We start from the raw sequence: 16,947 nt of genomic DNA, 5'->3' as shown, positions 1-16,947 counted from the left end.
TGCATGCCCATTCAGATAACTTAAGCGTATTTATCGTCAAAATATACATTTACGAGAGTATTGTGTTAACTTTGCAAATATGTATTTGAAATCACCTTGAACCATGTACATGATTCATAGTTTATATATACTCACTCAATCACGACAGGTTCACGTTGTTGTTGTTTTTACGCATGAGTTGGACCAATGTCATTTACAATCATTATGATTATAAAGCCATTCCGTTAATTTCTAGGTTAATGTTCAAGATTCAGTGGCGATCATTAAAATATGTATGGTAAGCCGTGTATAGGTGTTATATCCATGTAAATTCTTCATCTATCTCGCTTATTTTGGCGTTTTTTTTGGTTTGCGTCGATTAAAGCCAACTCGTACGTATCGTTCGAATAAGTGACAATGGCAATAACGTAGACATATCAGCAATGTATTACCTGTATATTAAATGAACTACAGAAAATATATAAGTTAATCAATTATTTTATTGTCAGAGAAGATGACATAAAAAAGTACTGTGCATCAGAGATAGGAAATAAATAAAATGATATTTTTTATAACTTAGATAAATATCTTATGAAAAAACCCCATAGCTAATCAATGCATAATAACACTGTACCAATACACGGGATTATTAAATTCAGTCATTTCAAAGGTGGCATTTGTCAATTTCACGAAATGAGGTCGCTCGTGTATCATACATATCTATCGTATATTAGCAATTACAGGTAAATGTACACGTGCTGTTTGTTTCTGTAGAATGTTACAGAACTGTTATCTCGTTCGTCTCGTACGTTGACTAGCGACAACCATGTGAATAATGTTACTGTCATGTCAGTGGGAAATATTTAGACAACTACGAAGAAGTAATAGTGGAAACAAAATACAACTGAAACGTGTAATCGTAAAACTATTATATATATATACGTTGATATCACTACATATGAAAAAAAGTGGAAATAACATATCTAGCTGTAGATCGTTATACAAAACTCGTACGGTAATTTTACAACAATATTTAAAACGCCGACAGTTGCAGAAATACATTTACATCACTAAATCTATTGAAACATCTATTAACGAATATTGGAAAGAACAATGATGTTTCGTACAATGAATTATAAAAATACAAAATCTCCTTTTTGATACATTTGATTCAATATATCGTGGCTTAACTGACTAGATATTTATGGTCTCAATATTGAAGGGAATTCGACTTACTAAAAACACTTAATTCTGTAAATCCATACAGAACATTGCACTTCACTTATAATTGATTGCTATACATCCATTGTCAGAGAGGTCAATACCACGGGATGTAAACCGGATTTAATAATGCCGTGATCGAGGAGTGCATTTATTCTGAAACGATGACTTTACTAAAATGTTTACATAAAAACATGACATGTTCCAATTACTCCCTGCAAGAAAAATGATTTATAACTGGTCTGCATGTCGTAGATAGCCAGGTCCAGTTTTTTTTATTTTACGTACTAATTATTGCACCTATTTTGAATCTCAAAACATATAAATTCATGGCGGAAAAATATTCACGTGTTTCCACATTTGTAATCTACTTCTTAACAGTATATGCTCACTGTTTCGTCTCTAATATTGACTCAAAGTACGGTGGGAAGTTAGTCGCAGTGGTTGATTCTTTGCCTCCTGAGTCGTACATTGTACGACTGAACCAGCATGGAAGCGCCATTGTATAGTTGCGTGGCAACGAGAATCGTTCAACTTGTGCAGCAGGCATTTCCCATATTTTGCTTTGTCTCTAATACTGTATGGCTAGAAAGTGTGTTCTTCCTGAGGGATGATTTCCAATAATTTTTGCAAAAATATGGTGACAGAATCTGAAATTGAAATGAAAAGAAATCAAAGCATTAAGTTATCAGGGGCTGAAAAAGACTTGCGTGAACGTGAATTTAATCTATCGCTTTTTTATCTCAGCGCGCATGTATGTGCGTAGCGCACTTAATGCGCACGACGTCGAATAGCGCGGTCGAATTTCATGCAACAGTTAGTTTACGAGCAGTGTATTTATGTAACACAGTCTTTTACATGACGCAGTGGGACAATTTCGACTACTGAGACAAACGTCATATCGTGCATCTATCTGCTTCTGTGTGTTTATAAAGAATTTGTTGATAAACTTGTTACTTACGCATCATTCGTTTGTACCCTCTGGGTTTATTCTTCCAATATACACCAATGTAGTAAACGGGTACACCGGTGAGAGCAATGCCTAGACCAATTCCACAGTCATGAGGTGCGGAGTAGAGGGATGTACCAACCATGAAAAATGCGCACAGGGCAAAGATGATTGGAAGCACGAGTGGAACCTGAAACAAGCAGAACACAGAAATTGAGTTGTTACATATATCCCTCCCTCCTCCATTCTGAGGGGGAAAAACAGCGTGACACAAGAACGGAACTGCCTCAGGAAACTGTAAGGTTGTGATATTCGTTACAGCCTTCACAAAGAAGAAAAAACGGGGCTAGTAACGTGGGGAAAATACCATTAGGTTATTAGCTTATATACGTTTCCAATACTTTAGACTACAGTGAGATGAATTCAGTTTACATATCTGACAAAAACATACAGTTTTAAGTACTTTTGAAAGATATATGAAAGGCATTATCTCATTTTATATTCAAATGAGAGTACTTGTTGTCGACATGTTTTTAAAAGAATGACAGTGATTGATAGTCCGTAACAATTATATTGGATATCAACGTTATGGCATGCAATATACAAAGGGTTAGGTAATATTTCATTGCACGCGGGTCGATGCTATCTTACTGTTGTACTTTTTATCCATTTCCTTTTTCAGATGTTTCAGATAAAATATTATCTATACAGCATTGACGCTGTATTGTCGCGGTTCGTTGCACGCACTATTTAGTTTCACTTGTATAAAGTCACTAGCTATCTCGAATGTTAACATAGTGCAGTGAATGCATGTGAACAGTTTTCCATGTGTTTGGCGTTGTGTTTCAATGGTTATAACTCATTTATATATTAAATAGTGAAACACATGTAATTTGTAATATGGACAATAACAAGATTAATTAAAATATTACACAATTTACCGAAACACAACATATTCTTATATAATTACACTTGTGTATACAGTCTCCTTATATAATCGCGCGGGTGAAATTGAGATGAATTAGAACAATATCATATTTAAAAAAAAACTATTTACCGTACTAATAATAAGGTACTAGTACTCAACATTTGGCTCAACAATTTATGAAAGAAATGTGAGAATAATTTATTGCACGGCGATTTAAATTAATATCTCATCGACTTTATCAAATAAGACCCCGCCGTTCAAAACACGAGATATTTTAAATAAAAGAAGAAGAACATTAAATTAAAAATCACGTGGTTGATAGTAGTCAGAATGTACCAGTTCATCACAAGTGATGGTGTAGAAGTCAATGAGTATCTAGTATATAAACAATTTAAATAATTGCAATCCATCATGTCTCCATCAGGTTTCATGAATAATGGATTTCTGTTTTCTGAATATCCACATCAAGATTTACCTTTGATTTCCTATTTTGACATTATATAAATAAATCGATGTGAAGATTTCAATATAACTCAGAGGGAGCACCTATTGCGTAACAGTTGTTCTCATGCTTAACTTTTTTTAAATATGCAGACGATGATGAAAAAAAATAAAAATTTTATATGATAATTAACTAATTATGTGAAATATAACAATAATTGCAAGCCAATTTTAGAAACAATTAAGGCTTTTTTTTAATCTGCGGCAGTCTTGAGGCATATAGTTTGGACCATCGCTGTCATGTTATTACGTTAATGAATATCTTACGAAGAACTTGGGGCACAACAATATTACCGTTACAACATGATACCCCACTTCTGCGATATTGATTAATGTCAGGGTTGAAACGATACAGTCATTTCCGACGAAATATTGCCAATCTGTTACATACTCAGTCAACCTCACCAACATACTCACTCGCTTGCTTTATTGAAACACGATTCGTTTTTTGAAACGTACACTGTATTTAACTATACACATACAGTATGAATTCATTTCAAACGAGCCGTAGGCAATTGCAAAATAATCCGACAGACAAAACAGGCCAATTATATATTTTTGTAATCCACTTTAATTATGAGTTTTAACAACACAGACAGAAACGTGTACATTAAACGTATAACTATATAGCAATCTAAAGATGTGTTGCCATGACATCAATTCGGTGTGTTTGATCACTTGTAATAGCCACACAATTTAACATATTTATATAAAAACATGTTGTCCAATCCAACGTACATAGCCAGTAATACAATGAAGTAATAACATACTTGCAAAATAATAAGCCACTAATTGCAACCAACTAAGGCTAGATTACTTTTCAATTGGTTTTTAATGTTAGCGCTAACATCAAAAGAACGTCCGCCACCGAAACGTTATTCGGGTGCATTGGAGATATTGAAGGTGACATTATTTTCATTCATTTATTTGTAGTACATTTTATCATCGTTTCATGAAACATATGCTATATGTCATACGTAAAACCTCATTCAGTTTAGGATTTATTTACCCACTACTACTTTACGCATGGATTAGTCATACATTGAAATTAGCTATTTTATAACACGTATCGAATGCGTTTTTATATCTTGCATTCGGTAAAATCGTGTTGCACTAGAAAGGCACTTGAATTAAACATTTATATCCTCATACAATAGTTTTAATATTTGATATACAAAGAATGATGCATTCAGTCACGTAATCTTTCTCAAATTGAAATATATACGAACACGCAAGCAATCAAGTGTTTGTTCCACAAACTTGATTTTGCATGTATACAAACTACAAATTGAATAAATAACACCCCATGCATGGCACGGTCCTCGTTAGTTATCAAATTTTAGATATATAGTTTTGTTTATTGTAATATAGTGAGAACTTAAACATGTCTGAGATATGGTTCCATAAGCTGATGCTTGAATTTTTTAACATTAAAATGTTTGACATTCAATCATCTTGTATCTGGTCATCAAACGAGTAAATACAAAACAAATAAATCGAAAATAAAAGGCCACCGGTTTAAATACATCTGCATATCTATGACATGATGTATAATGAATATGAGGTTTTTACGAGGATATTGCAAAGTACGTGCATGAAGACAGTACAGGGGGGTATCAACCGACGCGCAGAGGAGGGCGGTGCGGCGACCGCGTACTGTCCGAGTGCAAACTTTGCAGTATCCTCGTAATAACCTTTTTATTATACACCTTTTCCTTCCAAGGATACACCATGGGAATACCGAAATCCAAAACGTTTAGAACAGATTTAGCGATCTTCTTTGTGTGGGGTTCTGTCAAAGCCTGGGGGCAGCAATGTTTGTTTTTATTATTAAAAGACGGTTACGCGCGTAATAGTTCCAATTAGCGTTTCCTAATACCGTAAGAATGGAAATACCCAATACTGTAAAATTTCCGCAAGTTACAACTTACGGCGTTTCGGTGACAGATGTATAATAATATATATAACATTTGAACATAATCAGTCAGACCCTGGAACTGCATTCATTAAAACAAAGTGGCTGCCAGTCGATCATTCGAAACCCGATCTGATAAACAAAATGAAGTGTATCATGGTTCCATAATGTTCAATTTGTGTACAAAGTTTAAACTGCGTCCAAACGGGGACTAATTAAAACGAATTAACATGTCAAAGCCGAGTGTTACATATGTTCGTATTATCTAGTATAGCTGCTTCCCAATATTTCAACTTGCTTGATCACAACCACACAGAGAACGTATAGTATAGTTACCAAGTTTAACTCAGAAACAGGTTCTGAAATGGCTTGCCACAGTAGGTTTCGCATCTGGTTTAGGCATTCATGACTTTAACCATGTAGTTATTTAATCTATTGTATATAGGAGCATTAAATACAGTTATCAATATTAAATTGATTACGAAGTTGCGTGAGCGGAAACCTACAAAAAGACATCACTGTATTGGCGAATTGATACAAAACATCCTACACAGCTTTTCAAAGCCTATATCAAACTGACCAAATACGGTATCGTGGTATATTTCACCGAAATGAACAAATAGAAATTACATCCTTGTTTTACAAGAATGTTACTCAATTTCATTTCATTTCGACTGCATCAGTAGATGAGCATTATAATCCCACGCTTCGGCGCTTTATTAACGAAACTTACATTTATATTGAATTTAAAATGTTACTACTCCGATTACATTGGGTGGGATATTGTACATTGGTATGAGCGGCTTTGGGATTTGTATCCATAAGAGAAGCGAAGACGTAGATAATTTATATTGCTTGTAATGCATTATAAACACACTACATTGTATTTAATAAGATATATAAGTAATCATTTCACGAATTCTCGGCGCATTGTTTTTACTGTTCACATCTTATCTGTTTTACTATGAACCCACTCGACAAGTTCATTTTTCAAGAATCAAGGTCATGGTTACAGTTGTTATAAATAACCGTTGTTTAATTATCTGCGAAACGCATTAGATTGTATTATACATGATTCCTGCATTCTTAAATCAATTGAGATCAGTAAATGATTTTGATTATCAATTGCTAATTCAGTGAAAATTATATACGTAGGCAAGAAACTTGTGTTTGATTGAAATCAACCAACCTAAACGAAGACATTACATTTTCTGTGCAATTATTTGTTGTATCCCATTACAAGCATATTTCAACTGATATATGAAACTATTGGATACTGCCATGATCATTAACAGATATTTTGAGATTGTTAGCCATGATGCCTGTACCTTCGTCTACTTGTCTGGATCAAGCAGATTACAGGGATTTTTATTACGTGGTGTGGAGATATCGAACAATATTGCTATCACTATACTATCGAACTGTCATTGTATATGGGATTAATACATTTAACCATAATGTCGTATGTTTCCATAGTTACATGTGATAATTTTCTATATCTACATACTATGTGATTGAAATCTTACTAATTCAGTTGATCATTGTAAGCAGTTTGAACGTTTTGCGTGATCGGCTAACTTTAATACATGTATCGAAAACGCCGTGATGTAAGTCGTTCTGTGAGCTCACAATGCATTTCTTGGAGAACTGCTTAAAAATACAATAAATCGAATTATTTGTAGGAGTTTTAGTTTTAAATAACTCGTTTATTTTTCTAACTCTCCTAAGCTCATCTTTTATACTCTTTTTATTCAACCCAGCAGACGTAATTTTTCTCCTTCATCCCCACATTACCAATGCTTTCTTATCTGAAACCATATTATACTGATGTCAATGAAACCATATTATACTGATGTCAATGAAACCATATTATACTGATGTCAATGAAACCATACATTTAACAAGAGGATAAATGTAGTAGGGTACAATGATCTTTCATGCAAAATGAGACGACGAATCGGTACTTATCAAGTATTAGCTTGCGATTACAAATTACATTTCCAATAGGTTTTTTTTTTTGTTTAAATTCTGCGAAACGGATATATATAGAATATCGAATTCGTGAAACTCGTGTAGTAATTGTTATCTGTATATGTTACACTGTACGGGTTTAATACGTCTGATACTACAGCGTCCTTGACGTGACATCCTCTACATGCACTTCACAAATACTCTGAGAACTAAGATGCTTAGCATTTTACTTCAAACAAGGTCAACTGCTTACCTTGAACGGTCTCGGTAAGTGTGGTCTTTTCCACCTGAGGTATGGGATTGCTGTAATGGTTAGACCGATAAATAACCACCGCAGGAAACTAAGATAATTGATAAGACTGTAGACATTGTCGTTGATCAGCATCATCAAACAAATTGGAAGCTGAAACAAAAATAGAACATATTCGCGACTCGTAAATATCTTACACAACATGTTTCAAGAGATACACATCAATAATATTATATTTACGCTAAGTAGCATAGCTATACAATTTTCCTATAAGTGGCGCCCTCTAGCGCCGAAATACTTCTGTGGCGTTATGATGATGCAGTTGAACCAAAACATATAATTATATGATTTTTATACGAAATATAAACAATCTCCCTGATTGGTCTGAATGTTAGGTATTTGGATTGGGTTTCATTGTATAGCTGTGTAGTCGTTTCTTATTTAGAATATAGCAACGCTTTATCAAGCAGATTTTGTTGTGTGTTTTCTTTTTTGATAGGTGACCAGAGTTTAAAGCAAAATCGCTGCTGTGAACAGCACGTAATACCGATTTACCTCACAGGAACGCTTCGTTGAGCAACTGATGAGTTCTTGGAAATTGGAGATAATTTGTGAATACATTATTTATCGCTATACAATGTCAAACGGAAACGCAAGTGGGATGGCGGATGTACGTAGGAAAAATAAAACACGACCTGCTCTATTATGAAAATATATCTATTTTTGAACATGTACTTTACGCCATGTTGACCGCGGTTAAATACGAAAATAGAATCGTTTTGATCAACCTTAAGCCCTGCAAAAGAATTTCCTGCTTGGGATTATGGGATATGTTTCTTCCTTTTCTTATATCATCATCAGGTAATGTTAGAAGTGTTTGCGACTCTCTCATGGGGGAGAGAGCGTATATAGACACAAGGCGGCAGCTTGGGTGAATGTTTAAATCGCACTACATCATATTCCAGTTGTGGTCACATTACACATATAATATGATTTCTGGTGTTGTAAGAGATCATTTCAATGATATATTACGACATTACAAATTCAATGAACGTACGCGGATTACAAGCACTATGTAAAATTGAGAATCATTTTAATCTCACGTGTCCGATGCAACTGTTATTTCATCACGATATGAGTTATAATAGCGTTAGGGAGATATACCGACTTACCGTAACTAAAACGGCTGGGATTGGAGTGAATCTTCGTATATGAATCATGGCAAGGGCGTCCGGGAGGTGTCCCTCTCTCGATGCCACAAAAAACATCCTGTAATTTGGCATAGCATACTTTGTAACAAGGTTTTACATAAAAAAAATGCAATGACTGACATTATTTTAACAGTTCTGGTACTTATTCGTGTGTCTTGATACAACGCATCAATCGCAATGAAGTATGAGGTGTTTTATTTAAAACAAAACTAGTGACACGTTTGAACAACTGTCATTTCAATACCATTTATTGGCGAATGATGCGTGTTTTTTTAATCTTTTAAAATGTCAAAATACGTACACATAAACTAAAATAACTACAGAATATGACAAGCTTTTTTGGTGTATTGTTTTCAATAAAAAATATTTCTTTGCATCGACTTGGCATATAATAATCATGTGACTTAACATGTATCAAGAAGATAAATAGAGCCATTAATCAGACATTATTAGGAATTATACTAATATACCGAAGACGTAAATGGTCGCGAGATCGCATTGATTGCGGGAGCACAACGTGACTTATTTTTGCGCTTCAAATACTGTTTCATTCTCTCGTGTCATTTTTTTTCTGCTGCTCTATGTGACCACTATAACAAAGGATGCGATGACGGGAAAGGATGAAGCAATATTTAGTCTCGAGGAAAAGACCAACGAGATCTCGACAGCAGTTCGAGTTTAATTACTACTAGCTAGTTAGTATGACTACTCACCTTGGTGTTGTCAGGAGGTTGGCCGTTACAGTACCAGCCGTTGACAGCGCCACAAACAATGGCACAGTCCAAGCCATCGAACTAAACGCATGATACGCGAAATCCTTAAAAAATAAACGTAAGAACATTATTTATTTCGGGAATTGTCATTAAATACAAACGTTCATCAGTATTCCCCAATAACCAATTGTTAACAGAAAAATCTGTTAAAGTATAAATATTCTTTGTTAACTACAAAACTATCAGCATAGAATTCTTCTACATATTTAACATACATGAATAAACGGTAATTAAACAAGACAATAAAAAAATATTGTTATGTAGTCAGGGCGCTGTAGCTAGAGATTTGTTTCCATATCAAAAACAGTGTACTATTTGTGCAATTATAAAATAACTGCAATGTATTTACCGGCAATAAAAGTAATCTCACTAAAACCAAATTACCAATAAGATGCTAATATTTACGCATATTAGCTTATACTACTGCAAGCAATATAAAGTCATAGAATTCGATGAATAATTTGACAATTGTCATTACTTTGGATTAATTGAAGTATGGCATCGCATCGAGCTATCAACTGTGTAGTAAATAATCGCTAATTTCCATACAATCCAATTAAAAACACAAAACATTGTGATGATTGTACTACAATACAGTCATCCAATCAAACTGGAAACTACGAGCGACCAAGCATTAAGCTTGCCGGGCATGATTTCATATTCCAAATTGGTTCAATGTTACGAGTATACATGGCTTTCAGTACAGTCATACAACTGAGTAGGAATGTATTACACAGATTAGCGCTGACATATACACTCAACTATCAAGGAAAGTAACACATTTGATACTTCTACTATAACTGTCATTATATATAAATTGTTTTAAAAAGTACGATAGTCTGTGACGGTGGTGTATCCAACAATTAAGATGTGATTCATTGGTGTATTCACCTTAATAATAGTACGTATGCGAAGCATGTTTTGCGTTTTCGGATACACCCAATATACAGAGGTATAAAAACCCAACTGAAGAACTTTGACAGAATGTTTAACAGTTCAGTACAAGTAACTGTTTTCATGCGATTAAATTTACGTTGTTTGGTTATAGTTCAGTATACAGTTTTGAACTTTGTTTATGTCGATATAATAATGGACGAACGCAGATCCGATCTCCACCGCCGTGAGCTGTACTTATGTATCGATCGGATTAAGCTTACGTTCTCGGAGTTTCATGTGAAACGGTCCTTAAAACATCCATGCTATTGCGTTGATTTGTAATAACGTACATTTAATGTGTTGAATACGTGGCATTGTGTTGTAAATACACGTACTGAACTATGTTTGGTATGTCGCGATGTTAGAAAATATCTGATTACAAAAGAAAACAATAATTATATTAATTTAAATAGGTAAACTATCACCTTTAGAATGTTTTACATCATTGTAATTGTTGATTGGTAGGCTACCAACATACAATACTATTTCTACTTAACAGTTTAGTACAATTTCTCTACGTATAAGTGTCTCTATTTTATCATTAACATCGTATTTCGTGGGTGGCATACTGTACATATTCAATCTGTCTCGTTTAGAACCAGTGAAATTAGTCTGGTGGTTAGCGTGTGTATACGGCGTAGAATATAATATCAACTGAAAAAATAATAACGGTTGCTGCACGATGTAATAACAGAGGAAATATGAGTATATTGTTAACAAAAGTACGACACATTACGAATGACCTAATAGGACAAAATTTTGCAATAAACCACGATGCATTTTCTTTATTAAATTTCCTTAAAATAGACTAATGTAATCGCATAGCACCATTTATATACATTTCGTAAAATAGTATGATTGTTGTCATCGCACCAAAAGTTAGTAAATGGTAAAACGGCCATAAATGTCCGACAAGATGTCATTGAGAGTGAGAATTGCCCTAACGAGACTTGTGTTTGCCCCCAAATTGCGTCCTATTCTCCTTCGTTATCTCGTCTACTGTTCTAGCCGTGGAAGTCTTAGTATTCGGAACAGTGGACGCGACAACGTAGAGAATCAATTACACACACAATTGAACTACAGTGTGACTCACCACAGCTACAGCTTCTGAATCCAGTAATTCTTTAGGCGCAAGAATGGTGAAGTAAGACACGTTAGTAAGAATATACACGATGGTCACCATAACCATGGATATAATAACAGACTTCGGCAGCGTCCTGTGGAGAGAGTATGATTATATTATATTATTATACATCTGTCACCGTAACTCCATAAGTTACAGCCTGCCGTAATTTTGCGGTACTTTACGGGGAATTTTCATCCTATCATATAAGGAAATGCGAATTCCAAATATGGAATGATTACGCGGGTAAGCGTCGTCTAATAATAAAAACAAACATGACTGCCATCAGGTTTGACCGAACTCCACACAAAGAAGTTCGCTGATTCTGTTCTAAACTTTTTGGATTTCGGAATTCCATGGTGTATCCTTGTACAATAATAAAGTTATTACAAAGACACCTCAAAGTATGCACTGCGCGTCGGTCGATACTCCCGCTGTATTGTCTTCGTGCATACTTTGAGTAATCCTCGTAATAACCTCGTATTATATTACACGCTAGTTTCGAAACAAAAATACTTTATCGTAATTATATTGTGCCTCGAAACACAAATACTATCTTGTGTGCTCAAAACATTAATTATTAATCCGATTCTCTTCAATCTTCGACGTTGGAGATAAGTAGTCCATTTCAGCAGTTTCTCTAGTCATTTAAATAACGTGAATGTGAAAGTGAATAAGATCGAGGTAGTTGATAAGTAGAATGTTCAAGTATCACTGAAAGCGATTGAATCTGAAGGTCGTCCAAACAACATGCATTTATTGAAAGAACCTTTTGCACAGAATGTGCACGACCTTACAAGAGACACAAATGAGATCAGCTTAATAAATATATAATTAGTAATATATAATCTGCAAATTGTTATTTTCGGTTTATTGATAATTTGTATCTGGCAAACTGAATAAACAATGATATTATTATATTTAAATGAAAGTATTACGTTTATTGTAGACCCTTAGATTTGTTTACACAGGGCGACCAGATAAAATATATCAGGATGGTTTCTGATTTTCACCAATTTCACCAATAATTAACAGTATGACGTGTTAAATTATACATCATGCGGTGATTTAATTCGACGATAAACAGCCTCGATTGAAATAGGGAAAGTATGTGTATCTTGTGCTTGAATGAATTAAATGCATTAATCTAGCTAGCCTTTGCTGACAGTGGAACTGGTTTCGAATAATTGCGTAGATAATATGAAAATATGAGCGGGTTGTTAACATGAAAACGCATTTTCCATATGAGCAATGACGTATCACAACATTGTAGACAATAATACATGGCGCGGCACTGTGTCGTGAAAATTATTAGAATGCAAGCTTCCATAATGAAACATATCAAGGAAATGATATATTAAGTGAAATAAAAGCTTCTTTTGTATGTTTTCCCCCAATAATAGCGTTATGTATTCAGAGTATCTAATGGTGCACTATTCACTCAACCATCCGTAGTTCGTAAATTACCTGCAATCAGACGGTAATAATCAACAAGCGGCCCCTGGTTCCATAAGCTCGGCTGTTATTATAGAAAAGACAGACATAAAACCCTAGTGTAACGTAACTACAGCAATGTGTGATGGCAGCCCATACCGTCTAGACATTTGTCAATTATTAGTTAATAAATTATTTAGTTGTCAAATTATGCGGATTTAAGAAAGAATCCTGAAGTTACTTTTTCCTACCAATTTAGAAGGTATTTATCACGAAGGTATAAGTAAGTTAATTAATACACACAACTAGAGAGCGATTTCATGAATATTTGTTTGAATTACTTTTACATGCATTATGTATATTCCTACGTACTGTCAATGTTCATACACGACTAATACAATTTAATGGGTAACTGAATATACGGGCGTAGTGTACACACACCAACTAGTATAAAACACATTAGCAAAGGTCATGATATAATGACCTTCTGATTTGCAAATTGTCGGCACAAATGTTACCCTATCCGTCATAAAGAATACATTTTTGTCTATTAAATAGTTCGAAGAAAGAAGACTTGTAGCTAGTCTGAGGTCTCTTACATTTTAAATTATTAATCCATTAATAATAAATAACTGAATTAGACCTAAAAACGGAGAAGGTGCATCTAAACATCAAACCAAATTAAAAATGACAAAATTATTCTCTAAACGTATATATGACGGTCTAGCTACGTATATAGATTTTCAACATTATTGAAAAACATGGAGGAGAAAATAATATAATCATCTGAGACAGCAAGCTGTATCGCTTTACTTTTAACTGAATAGGTTTCAAGTAAATAATTTACCAGGCTACACACATTTACACACAATTTACCAACGTATTTATCAATTTATTTTGCGTAACAGATATCAATGTATGCTACAATTCTACGTGCAATAATATTTTTTTCCTCTCCAGAGGTCAATTAGTATATCTAGTATTATGCGACCCAGCTAATTACTTCGAAACGTACATCTTGTCGGTCATTACACAATGAATTACGAAGATGGTTAATAATAGTCTCCTTGCAGGTGTACACGGTTGATGCGTGTTATCGTCAGTTATAAACGATCAATTACTGGCGTCTGAATTGACTGTCGTTCACTACACGCCGCTGTTCGATGCAAATCATCTAAAATAATAATTGCTGCGTCATAATGTCCACATCGCTGATTATTTTTGTTAACATGAACTAACACACATTAGAAACGATCTTTTAGAAAATCTTATGCCAACTCAGATTCAAACAATAGTTATGGCAGTCTATCAATAATGGTGAAATACCATCCAATTGAGTGAGTTGAACAGAAAGAAATTGTATGCATACAAGCAATAATGTGATACCTGAGTTGCTTGTTTTGGAAAGAATACGTTCATATTGATTAATAGTCTGATTCACAAATCAATGAGGAACTTTTTCAAGACAACGTAATCTTTATAATGATTAAATTTTAGTGATTGTGTCATACATTTGACCAGAACACGTTTCATTTTTACATAAAGAAGTCGATTCTGAATTTTATTGGATTTGATAACATTCGCAGATGATTGCGATAATTCGACAATCTGTATGTCTGCAACAGAGATACGAGAAGGCACAGTGCTTTTTTATCTGTTATCAGCATAGTTGTATCTTACCTCGCTGGCTCTTTTATCTCTTCTGTGACGTAATTGATGTAAAACCTGCAACATAAATCGATAGTTATTATATAATTCTATTGGCATTCGCGCCTCAGATTAATGAGTCGTTTATGGTTGTCTAGACGATTGGGGCCGTAGAGTTGTCTTAGTTTAGTTGTAATTGTCAAAACAATTCATAAAAAGCTTGCGTCCTAAAGAATAGATCCATATCAGAGGCGAGTTTTTACATAACCCCAACATTCTATTACGCAAGATATTATGTGGTTTTAGGCAAAATATCACACATACATGTTAAATTTTCAGGGGAAATGTACATATATGTTGTACCTTTTGGGGTTAAGTCCCGCCAATGACAATACTATCGACGGGAAGTGCATCGGTACGATTTTACAATTTTACGTAAACTGGTTCCGACACTGACAAGTTCAAGATCATTTAATACAATGTCTGTTGTTTGCACGTTACAAAAGTTCACAAATTATGTATGAAATAGATTTCTACGATCACATAGCAATTCAACATCCCACCCTGTTTTCCCTGACACTCTGTATGATTATCAATAGAAGAAGGTGAGTGAAAAACAGCCGCGATAAGTATACTTCTTTGGGTTCAATTTTCGTTAATATAAAAAAATATATAAATTGTGTAATTGTAGCATGTTTCCGTCACAGGTCGTAAGGAAGTGAGTTAATCTGCGAGAAAGTATAATCTGGCGTGGCGTGACAGGAAATCGTCCACTAAACGCCCAACGCTAATTCCCCGTATCATGGATATTAACGGGTGTGATGACGATTTATGTAACACAGTATTATATTATTCGCAATCATGTGAAACGACACCAAACGCCATAGAAAAAGCATGTGCAGTCTGTAAGCACATATCAGTATCTGCGTTGGATATCACAAATGTCCAAAAATGGTTTGCTGAAATAACCACATTTTGTTAAGCTGCAGTGATGGATTATCATTTATTTTACATTTTTATAATTGTTAGTGATTATAAACGTTGCTATGAAAGGCATTTGTAGAACTGAATATCATATTTGCAAAACAATAAAAATAAAAACAGCATTTTGATAACGTAAATCAATGCGTGCATGTGTTGGTAACGGTTATTTAATGTTATATTATTATATGATCATTAACGATAGAAAATTTCAGAAGCGATACTTTAGCGGAGCAATTATAACATACTATTTCCAAATGTTGGAGTTAAGGTCGTGCATAAAATAGCTAACACGTCGAGTTGTGATGACAATTGTCTTATTTTATTTTGTCATGGATAAACATTGTAAGATGGTGAAACGGACGTATACTGTGTAGAATCGAGCCATCGCTATTTGATCTTCACAGTACAGCGTGATTCATTTGTTATTTGTACTGTTCCAGTGAGTATAAATAATTGAAACGTCTCATGGTAAGCTCGATGATTCCCCTAAGACATTTCTTCGGTTCTACTTAAAAATCATCGTAGGGTATCGCGAGTATTCGTATGCACTTGCAGCACACGAAAGCGTGCGCGTGTGTGTGTGTGTGTGTGTGTGTGTGTGTGTGTGTGTGTGTGTATGTATGAGTGTGTGTGTGTGCGTGTGTGTGTGTGACTAATGTGTGTAGATACGAAAACCGCCACCCAATAAAAACATTGTAGTATACAAACGAAGGACCAATATCTCAAATATACAAATATTGTGCCGAACATCGTTCATGCATAAATTAATTTTCATGTAATTACAAATTAGGAAACTAGCATATAGAGAAATTGTCACATAATACGTGAATTCTTCGAACTGTGATTATAATATATTACAACTAATCGCGTAAGACCTACTATTTCCCCCCTAAGCTATATGTTATTTTAAATTAATACAATTATCACAACTAGTGACAAAAATGCCATTTGGTTAATGAATATTAATGGACAAACACACACATATACTTGGGTGTAGTATATAGAGAGTGCCAGTTTGATATGTCCTGAGAATAACCTAATTCATCTAACCGGCAACATTTTATGAAACAAGATTACAATGTATATTTTTGATCGGCATGTCTATGGTAGAGTTAATATAGATGC

General features: G+C 34.3%; 1 protein-coding gene across 1 annotated transcript in view; it reads right to left on the bottom strand.

Moving 5' to 3' along the window:
• Positions 1–461: 461 nt before the first annotated feature.
• The window catches only part of LOC100378722 (cystine/glutamate transporter-like), a 36,319-nt gene continuing 19,833 nt past the window's right edge, over positions 462–16,947 (bottom strand). Inside the window, exons 4-10 of the mRNA XM_002735979.2 lie at positions 14,872–14,916; positions 11,728–11,851; positions 9,639–9,742; positions 8,887–8,983; positions 7,718–7,867; positions 2,162–2,339; positions 462–1,850 (exon numbers count right to left, since the gene is read on the bottom strand). Of these exons, the coding sequence (XP_002736025.2) occupies positions 1,786–1,850; positions 2,162–2,339; positions 7,718–7,867; positions 8,887–8,983; positions 9,639–9,742; positions 11,728–11,851; positions 14,872–14,916 (763 nt within the window). The 3' untranslated portion in view covers positions 462–1,785. The remainder of the gene's footprint in view (positions 1,851–2,161; positions 2,340–7,717; positions 7,868–8,886; positions 8,984–9,638; positions 9,743–11,727; positions 11,852–14,871; positions 14,917–16,947) is intronic.

The sequence above is a fragment of the Saccoglossus kowalevskii genome, chromosome 16, assembly GCF_978046115.1.
Source record: "Saccoglossus kowalevskii chromosome 16, keSacKowa6.1, whole genome shotgun sequence".
Classification (NCBI taxonomy): Eukaryota; Metazoa; Hemichordata; class Enteropneusta; family Harrimaniidae; genus Saccoglossus; species Saccoglossus kowalevskii.
Note: the sequence above shows the minus strand (reverse complement) of the source record. Positions and strands in the feature narration are given on the sequence as shown.